This window comes from Anguilla anguilla, chromosome 14, assembly GCF_013347855.1.
Source record: "Anguilla anguilla isolate fAngAng1 chromosome 14, fAngAng1.pri, whole genome shotgun sequence".
NCBI lineage: Eukaryota > Metazoa > Chordata > Actinopteri > Anguilliformes > Anguillidae > Anguilla > Anguilla anguilla.
In genome coordinates, this window is record NC_049214.1 from 17,070,361 (window position 1) to 17,081,019 (window position 10,659).

At 39.9% G+C, this 10,659-nt stretch overlaps 1 protein-coding gene across 4 annotated transcripts in view; it reads left to right on the top strand.

Annotated features, from left to right (window-relative positions):
- The window catches only part of garnl3 (GTPase activating Rap/RanGAP domain like 3), a 91,445-nt gene extending 81,879 nt beyond the window's left edge, over positions 1-9,566 (top strand). For all 4 annotated transcript variants that reach the window (XM_035390506.1, XM_035390504.1, XM_035390507.1 and 1 more), the window contains exons 28-31: positions 3,029-3,088; positions 6,037-6,255; positions 6,990-7,107; positions 7,335-9,566. In XM_035390506.1, the coding sequence (XP_035246397.1) occupies positions 3,029-3,088; positions 6,037-6,255; positions 6,990-7,107; positions 7,335-7,482 (545 nt within the window). In that variant the 3' untranslated portion in view covers positions 7,483-9,566. The remainder of the gene's footprint in view (positions 1-3,028; positions 3,089-6,036; positions 6,256-6,989; positions 7,108-7,334) is intronic.
- The last annotated feature ends 1,093 nt before the right edge of the window (positions 9,567-10,659 follow it).

The following is a 10,659-nucleotide window of genomic DNA, read 5'->3' on the forward strand; positions in this document are numbered from 1 at the left end:
AGATGTAAAATAAAGTTCCACAATGTCTTTTTTCAGTGTTCTTGCCATTTGTATCCATCTATGTTCATAGCTCCCCGCAGTCATTTATTTTTATATTCTATCTTACTTGGTACATTTTCACCTACTGTTTAAGAACTTATGCAATTGTGTAGTACTACTACTTTCATCCATAGAAGTAGAAATTTATATCTCAGAGAGCAAACAGAGGAAGAGGAAGCAATACTGACCAGCATGTTTGCCTGGACACATGGGATAGTACTGCAGGTTCTGCGTTTTGTCAGCAAACCTCCTGAATATTCCCACCATTGACACTGGGATCCAGACACAGTTGCCTTTCTTTCTCCTGGGGAGGGGGGTGCAGTACCCCTCACTCAGCATCAGGATGGATGAGAAACATACGGCCCTGTAATTTACTCTCCTTGAGTCATTAGGAGACAGCTGCTTGCTGGGGACAGGTTCACTCGATGAATTGGGATGGAGCCGGGAGCAGGATGGGATAGTTTTGTGGAAAACAAACAAGTCCATCTGGAGAATGCATGGGCTTTGGTTTGGTGTGGGTTTCTGCTGATGCCACAGTATAAAGTATAGAGCCAAGCGTTTACGCCAGAGAGGAAGACAACAGTGCCACAGTAGAGGCAAATTGGCTTCCATCACATCATGCAACACACTCTACCTGCTGAAGATAAGACTTAAGACTTGTTAAGGGGTTTAACTTTTGTAAGTCGCTCTGGATATCACTGTAATGTAAAGTCTCATTTCAGCATTAAAATGGTGATGTTCCAAAATATCCTTTTATGCATTGACATGCAGGTCCTAAAACAGGCCGTTTTGGTCAGTGGTTACATTTTTGACTGACTGCAAAAGTGGTTGGGAAACCTCCCACTGTGCATTTTTATTTTTAAATATTATTTTACTTTATATGAACACATTTATGTTTGTGTCAGGTTAAGCATAACACAAAACTACACAAACAGTATACCCCTTTGAGAGAAGGACTTATCAGTTACGTCTTATTTGTCATTAACCAGAAGTAGCTTTGGGTCAGTAGGGGGCAGTGTTCTCTACTGACCGACGTTGCTCTTGCATCTTAATTTGCAATTTGCAGTAGAGAGGGGAAAAGAAATCAATCATGTGAAACTTAATGTGAAAATTATAGAACAATCAGTAATTTAAAATGTAATGGTGCTTGCCAGTAGTGGTGTTATGACACCAGTTCTTACCTGTATTTCACCTAATTCCCCCTACATCTGACTACTGATGGATGGAATTCTACCTGTACCACCCTAGTCATGGTTGCCTCTCGCAGTAAATAAAGGTAGATATAACACTACTGTTTAGATATACAGTAAGTTAGGTTGAATACCAGAAAAACCAGTATCATTACACGTGACATCAGATATCAGGTTTGACCCCTAAAGGCCTAATGGATTATATCCAAAACAAATTTGTAATGGTATTATTGTAGATTATTGTTATAGGCGATCAATGTTATTAGCCCAGTTGCTGCAACCAAATAGGATAGGGATATACCATTTACAGATTCAGAATAGGGTTGGAGTCTCTCTCCAAAACCCCCGCTCCCCCCTCCTTACTCCATATCCCTGCCTAGTGATTCACTCACAGGGGATTCTCTTCAAGTTCACATTGGAGTGAAGGTTGTCCCTTGACCTTAGCCATTTACAATGTGAACTGATGTTGTGAATTGCTAATGCACTTTAACAGTCCACATGAATGTCACGTTGCTGACTGCTCAGTAGACAAAGGTTTCTTTACTGGATCTGCGTATCGCAATAATATTTTTTCAAGTGAAATCTGCATCATTATTGCATAGTTATTGTAATTTCACTAATATTAACAAGCATTGTGTACCAAATTCTACAGAAAAACACATCCCACAGATGAACCTCTGTATCCGAGTGCTGTTCTGCAGTTAATGCTGGATGAATGTGCCATGCTCCTTTTCTCTGGCTGTTAATTAATTCACTGTTTGAATTGCACACACCTAGACAATATTACAAAACCTGATGAATTTAAGAGAATTTAATTTATGGAATGTTTTATGTTGGGTTTGACTGTTGCTACACAGTACCTGATACTGTGAAATCTTACATCATAAACTGTGATGAAAGGTAGCAGCATGGTATAATGGTTGGACCATGGATTCATGATGAAAGCAAGGACTGTTGATATGAAATACATTTGAGGAACTAATGTAGGACAACTTAAACTAGTATAAACTAGTAAGAAACAATGTGTTTTATTGCAACAAGTGGGTATTACATAGTACATTCTGTAAACAAACTAGAACAGTGGGTTTTTTCCTTCTTTTTTAAACTATAATTCTATCCTCCAACAACAAGATGCCAATGCAGGATTTTCTAAAGCCACTTGTTAAGCAATCAAGGCATTGTGATGCTTCATCTCAAATAATTAAACTCAATTAGATGTGTGCCCTTGCACCAACAGGATCTTCAGTTGGTCCTTAATTGTACATTTAGCAGCGTGCCTTTGACTGCTTACCGCTGATGACAGCAATTAGAGAGCCTGCAGTGACGCCCTGATGCCAAGAACAGAAGTACAGGCTAAACGTTTCCCACGTCACACAGTCAGGAGAAACGTGTGGCCCTAAGTATGGCACCCAGGACAAAGGTTTTTATTAGTAACACTTCAGACCCCCTGAGAAAGGTATCGAAAGCAAAAAAGACAATGAAGTGTTTTGAATGGGGTTGTAATTGCGATAAAGGACGCGATGACCATGGGCTCAAATCCAAAATGGAACTCTGATGTATCCCTCAACAAGTATCCCTGACAATTCTGGAAAAGCCCGGCTGTGTTCAAAGTCTCTGGTATATGTAGGAAGCAAAAGTCAACAATATGGATAAGGCCATCTACAATGGTCATCAATATCACTATAGAGAGATTCTCTGTGAAGACGTTCATGTGATAAAATGTGCTTTATGCCACACTGTGCATTTGATGTTTCTTATACATACTATTTGTTTCTGTTGTGTTTTCTTTTAAATATCAGATTCTATTAGGATCCCCTATGGAACCAAGCTTTCCCTGTACATGTCAAAAGAAGCTGAAGGTATTTAAGGAGCCTCCAACTCTTGTGTTCTGCAGCTGAAGCACTCACATGCACGCTTTTAGGGAGAGTTATCCTGTTCATTAGAAAAGCCGCATGTTAAGCGAATACTCCGTGCCACCCACCCTCTTTGTCATTCTGCGGTTTTCGATGCATGACAGAAGCTGTCAGATAAGTGTTCGGCAAAGATATGTCGGGGATGGGGAAAAATGTGGCACAGCATGAGTTACACACCGTACCGTTACCATGGATACTTTTGTCACAGCCCCCTCCCCCAGTCCAAACCAGTGGTCAAAATTAAGGTAGCCCAAGCTCACTGGTGGGGCGCTGACAAACTGGCATCCTTTCTCTGTCTAATTGCCTGTAACAGCCATTTGTGCTCTGGGGGGGTCTTGTCCATTCACTTAAAAAAAAAAAAATTGTATTGTGAATATATGAGAATATGATACTGGGTGCAAAATTAAACTAAATTCATAATATGCAACTATATTTGTTCATTTCAAAATCAGAAGTGTTACTGATCACATGATATCAAAATAAAGCAGTGGAAATTTAATTCTTTAAATGAAACTATATATTTGCAGTTGAAAATTGAATGTGATAACTCATCCAGTATATATTCTTCCATTCATATATACATATGAAATTATAAATATATATATTTTTAAATCTCCCTTAGTGCAGAAATGTTTCTGGAATATATACATATATATTCCACATAACTGCATGCTTGTGCATTTTGTTTGGCTTATTAACATTTTATTTCTCTGATTGTTATGTGGGGATTCCTCCCTTCTCTTTGTAATATTGCAGATGTGTAAAAACACTGATAATGTGACTAGTGTTTTTCCATCATTTTGTTTGTTCACCTTTTTGACATTTAGGATGGGGGTTTGCGCAGTGCAGACTTGGACTGATTTATTCACGTTTGTATTAGTATTCCTTCTATCTCAGCAAGAGGAGCAGCAGGGGAATATGTACAGTGCCCCCTGGTGGCTACATTTGGCTACACTCTTCAGCAAAAAATTTTAAAATCATTTGACAGGAGTGCTCTATCCTAGCCCTGGAGGGATGTTGTCCAGCATGTTTCATAGTTTTTCTGCAAAGCTCTGTGGACTGTGAGAGCACTGAAATAGACTCTGTTCACACAACGAAGATGTTCATTAAGTATGCAGGGGAGAATTAAAGTGATTAGTGATCACAGACGACCACCTTTTGCATATTCTTGTTTATATATGAGCAAAGTACTAAAACACCATCCTCTAGCTTTTCTCCACAGCCAAGAGGTGTGGAGTGTGCCTAACCTGTTCACCATTTTGGTAGCTCTACCTTCTGTGTGTGCATATATGCGAACATTCCTTCCACAGTCACATCATTATGTGCACTCCCAAAAACACCCAGCAAATTCTTTGAAAAGAGCCCTCCAATTCTAATGTGCTTCTAACAGCTTACCCCATACACATGTCAAGGATCAAATAGCAATCTATTGTTTACAAGAGAGTAAGGTGGATGAGACACTGTGAAACAACCATGCGCATCAAAATGTGAAAGGGGATGTTTGGTTTTTTTCACTCAAAATGCTGTTGAAACAAATCAGCATTCTCCAGTGATCTTTTCTGTAGACTATAGTAGAGCCCTTGAAGAGGACATATTTGGGAGCCACACCATAATAGTAGGAGAAGCAGTCCAAACTGAGCTGGGAAGTCAGAAGTCACCTGCTCATCAGCAGGCAACTGCTCCCTTTTCAGTGCCCCTTCATGGATGCTACAAGTATCTCACAGTCAGACTGCTATATCCTCTTAGATATCCTCTTAGCTAGCTTTGTTTAACTACAGCTTTCAGTTTCTTTGTAATCCACACATACAGGCCTACAATCTTCATGGCATTTAAACTTATATTTTGTCAGGTTTTCTTTTTTTGAATGCACAATATCTTATTTGCTAATACCTGTCAACTACAGGTAGGTTACTCTTACACAATGTACAGAGGTAATGTTAACTAGCGTACATCACACCAGCTCCTCAATTTTGAAGCAGAAGAGTAAGCTGTCTGCACGCCAAGCATAAATTATCAATATCTGCAAGTAAGCGAGGGCAGGGTATCGAGTGGACTATCAAAATGAAACAAAGGCCATGTCTTAGCACTACTGCTGAATCCTAAAATGTGGGGAAAGTCAACAGTATTTGATATAAAGATGGGACAGAAGAAAATCAGTTTGCAAAGCAGGGCTAAGGTAGCAGGTAGTTTGTAGGCTATTATACTGAGGAAAAGTAATGTTCAAATGAAATCCTGCTTACAACTTGATTGTACAAAATATGCCTTGGAATGTCAGTAACCGAACCAAAATGTTCAGAGATTTCTATAAAATTTATGACAAATACATTGTTATAAAGTCATTCTTGTGGGTTGAGAGTAGGAGTAATGCTCAAGGACATATTTTGGTTTATATTCAGTCAGTCATTAGGAAGTGAAATGGAAGAATGCATAGAATGCCATTTAAAACTGTAGCAGCATTTTAAAAAAAAATCTATATTCAGTTAGTAACCTGATCAGTACATGTTGTATTAATTCTTAGGAAGAATTATTCAAAGCTTCAAACCTTTCATATCTAAATTATAATAATTAAATGATGTCACTGTTCATTTACAGTATTAATTATCAGGCTTGGCACTCCAGAGTCACACATTCTCTTAATGCCCGGAGGTAATATATGCAATTAAAATTTCCACATTTTCCTGTTGCCAGGGCCCCAGCTATGAATTCTCAGGTCTGGGACAAAATATATTGGGAGAGCCCCCATCCCCCACCCCTCAATATATTTTGTAACAAATTTAAATGAGTTACACCCTCTTTCTCTGGCCCGGGGCTGGGACAAAGTGCCCTATCTGTGGCCCTGCCTGTTGCAGTCCTGTTTCCCTGTTGATTTCTCCTGTGCCCCTCTTCCTTTGAAGGTGAAGTGCAGGCTAAGAACATCTACAAGATCCCCCTCAGCAACCTGGTGGGGCGCAGCATCGAGAGGCCCCTGAAGTCGCCGCTCGTCAACAAGGTGGTGACCACACCCGCCCCCAGCATGGTGGCTCCATCTACTCTCATCCCCGTCACGCACTCCCTCTCCCTCTCGCGCATGGAGATCAAGGAGATCGCCAGCCGGACACGCAAGGAGCTTCTGGGTAAACGAGCGGAGACGCATCGCGCGGCCCCCGTGCTGCCAGCCCTGACTGTAGCTCTGCTTCTGAGGGCCCCTGCTGTTTGATTTGAATGCACATTTTCCTAACATTTCAGTGTTTGATTCGGTTCATACGGAGCAAACTGCATACGCTGTGGCGTAAATATAAATTGAGCCGAGCTTTTTGGGGAAGATGATCTCATTCCGTCTGCATAGAATGTTTGGTTGCGGTAATATCGGTGCAATACGGAAGCAAAAGCCCCTCCAAATGAAAGATTTCCACTAAAAATGAGCGCACAACTCAAACACGACTATAAACACATTCTTGTTCCATTGCAATTGCTACTTGATGGACCAAAACACCATGGTAAAAGCAATGAGAAGCAGGCGGTACATGCAATGGAATTTGGACCACAGATTTGGATTAAGAAAATTCATTTAGAAATGAATTCAGGTGTGATTGTATTTCCCTCATTATGTGAATCATATTAATCATTTATGAAACTATATATTAAAGTGCTCTAAATGCTAGTGACTCATGACTTCTAATTTAATTCATTAAATGGTGACTTCAGAACATGTTTAAAACAGAGGTCTCTGTCAATGGAAGGACTGTCTTCATCAGCAGAATGCTTGTCAGAAGGTGGATACAGATTCTGTCTCAGATGTGTACATGTGCATGGCCATTGTGCAAACGTTTGGTTTATGTGAGGGTCTTCTTTCTCTGTCTGTGTCCAGGTCTTACAGAGGAACCCAGCAGTAAATCAGAGAGCACGGTGAAACACAGGAAGGTATGCAAGAAGGTGGCGGAGGAGGAGCCAAAACAGAGGGCACTAAGGTCAACTAGCAGTGACAGGTGAGCTGAATGAAGAGGACCATAGTACTAACCGCAGGATGGAACAGTGCTTAGACCACACCACCACAGGCCCCACCCACTGTCTTCCTGACTTACTACAGTCTGCATCTCTCTGCCTTTCTCCCATTCAAGGTGGATTCAGTGATATACTGTACAATCCTGATGGGATTATATTCCTCTGGACAGGGCAATAAAATAACACTGATTTGGGGGATATGTCTCTGCAGGATGGGCTCAGAATCTGCGGATACGGATTTGGACGCCCAGCGACACTGTTCATCCAGCTCCGAGGCGGAGCCAGAGCGTGCTGGGCAGCAGGAGGAGAGCCCGCCCCTCACTGCCTCTTTTGAGGAGGACATCTTGGACTTGAAGTGAGGACAATCCTGAAAGTGCTTCTGTGGGCATGCCCTTTGTTCACGTTTCACCTCTTTGGCACGCCTCTGCCACCACTCTCGGTATGAATGTTTTGACGTGTTTTTCCACCCCAAATGCTAAGCATTCAGCCATGGTGTTACTTTGAAAAAAATAATGAAGGCAATGATACATTTTCCCTTGCCTACAGTATATATTTTTGTTCATTTCTAATTGAAATGAAGTGAAAACAATGTGTTAATTACAACAAAACAGAATACTATTTGTTATTTAGGTTGCCATGGCTTAATTCTAAAATCTAGTAATATGTATATACAGTATATCTGTTGTATATATAGTATATGTGTTATACTATAAATATGTTTGTATATGCATACACATATATATACACACATATATGTACCTATACGTGTATATACATATTGTATATTATTTTTTCTGCCCTCCATTTTGTCCATTCCATATGTGTCAGTCTTGGTTTTTCATCCAATTCACAGTATACATGTAGGCAGTATAAGTGGAGTTCCTCAAGTGCCATTTTTCCATTTCTTCCTCTGAAGATAATCTTAGCATGCCATTGCACACATAAATTCATGTAATCTGTGGTGGTAGTAATGATTGTTCACATATAACTTTGATATACAGTATTTTCACAGGCGTTAATACATTACTTTAGTTTCGGAGCACACCACAGCAACACCGCCCCGGTGGCCTATTTTGAGTTATATGAGAAAAGGAAACTGCTAACAATAGTAGCAAGGCGATGTGTCAAGACACGCCTGTGACATTAATACTCCTAAATGCTGCCCGACTGAAAAGGGCATCAAAATTCTGCATGTGAAACTTAAGCTGCACTGGTATTCTGTTTCTTCAGCTTGAAACCCTCAGAACCAAAGGATCTCAATCTCAAGTCTGATTTTATAGCTCCTTCTCATCCACAGATTACAACTTTAAATATACTGAGATTTATGATTGGGGGAGTTAAAAAGATCTTTTTGAAGCAGTTTGATGAGACTGTGTTTTCTCTCCTGTGCGTGAATCAGGCCATATGCAATGTCCAGCTCCTCAAACTCTCTATACAAAGCCAGGCTCACATTTCCTTCAGGAATGTGTGCCTCAAATGAACATGGCACTGGTGAAAAGTGGATGTTAAATAATGCAATAGAGGGACAAATAACCTGGCAGTGGGGAGACCATCTGAGCGCTGCCCTTTTGGTAAAGAAATAGCCATACCTTTTATCCTCTTAGAACAGAGAAACATACATTTGGCTCACAAAAATAGTGTGAACAGTTTTGAGACTGGCATGTACTTAAAAACAAGGAAAGGGGGGTTTATTTCAGTGCAGGATGGTGCAGAGAATTAGAGCATCAAAGATAAATGATATGCCTTGAGGAAAGGCAGGAGGAGGCGGTCTAGACGCAATCTTGGACCTGTGACGGCCTGTGCCCTCTTGTGGCTTTCCCGCAGCATTCTTGTCCCTCGTGTATAATGCATGACCAGTCCCTTCCCATTCCTTCTTGCCTTCTCTCTGTTTACCTGTTTCAATGTGAACTCTTCAACACTAGTGTGAGCCTTGAGAAAAAAAGGGAAAAATGGGAATATTTTTGCAAACGTATTTACCTGTTATTTATTATTACTATTATTATTGAGTGTTGGTGAGTGGGAGACATTTGATGGTTGAAGTTTGTAATACCGGTATATCGGTTTGAATGTTTTCTTTTCATTTAGTTAGTCAATCCTGTTTTTGTTTTCCTGGCCCCTAGACGTTTAGCAGTGGTTTTGTATCTAAATTAATATTTACTGTTTAGACTGTTGCTGAACCTCTGTGATATGAAAATGAAACAAAAATAATAAAAAAAACACCAAGTGTCTTAAAATATATTGTATTGCCATTGTTTTTAATGCCAAGTACTACTTGTAAATGTTTGTGTTTCAAATGTGGCCTCAAATGAAACTGAACTATTATTATTATTCCTTTTATTATTGTTTTATTATTTGAATAATTTTAAGTGCTGTAGACCACTGCTGTGAAAGTAGCTAATTTTGTTCATTGATATGAAATAAATATTTATGAAATTTGATTCAACATTTCTCCTTTTTGTTTTTTTAACTGCACACAAACTCCTTCACAACATATTTTAGATCATATGGGAGACACATTCACAGGCCATGAAGCAATTTGGTATCAATGATTTCTTGTTAGCGGAATCAGACTGAAATATGTCGTCCACTATTCCAAGAAACTATTCATATATCTCGTCTCCACAGGAGGCACAAAGCACAGCCAGGCTTTCACAACCACATTCAAGGCCATGAATGTTAAATGTAAATCAACCAAGTTTTGCAGTAATGGAAAGGCCAATTAGAGAAAGAATTTGATGCATGGCAAGGTTTTCAGAAATATTTATATGAGTGCAGTATGGTGAGTTCACACCTGACATTGTGATGAAAGCTAAGACTGAAGAATCATAGCCGGGTGTGAACGCAGGCTGTTCTTTCCCTTACATCATTGTAATTATGGCAGACAGTGTGTCCCAGATTCATGCCATTGTCTAGGCTTAACTGAATGACCTTTCAACCGTGCCTCAGCTTTTATTCTTTCACCTGCTCTGTCTCAGCATCCATTCCAGCTACACTTGGGATCAGTGGCAGCTGCTGAGCTGAAAACTGAGGCAGCAGAAAACCCCTTTAAACTGATTATTGGTCTCAACTCATTGGTCTTCAATCATTTTCCTTTATTAACAATATAAGAATTAATTCACAGAAAACTCAATACAATCACATATAGCTGGTAAGCAGAGAAATAAAATTCTTATTTGTGCTGCAAAATTGTGCACATTATTTAACATTGTGGATACATGTAGCCCACTCGTCCTTTTCCATACTCTGAGAATATTCCTGGCAAAGATTTGCAATAAGCAGATTTTGTCATTGAAACAGGTCAAGACCAATAATCAGTTTCAGGGGAAGTTTTCTGCCTCCTCAGTATTCAGCTCAGCAGCCGCCACTGCTTGAAATGTACGTTTTACATCAGGGTATTGCCAGACTTTTTCTACCTCAAGGCTGACTCGGGGGACTAAGGATTCCCACCTCAGCAAAATGGTGGAAGTTTTATATCTTTAACCAATACCACTACAGGCTTAAATTCATTGCACACTAATGCATGGACAAATGTCTAA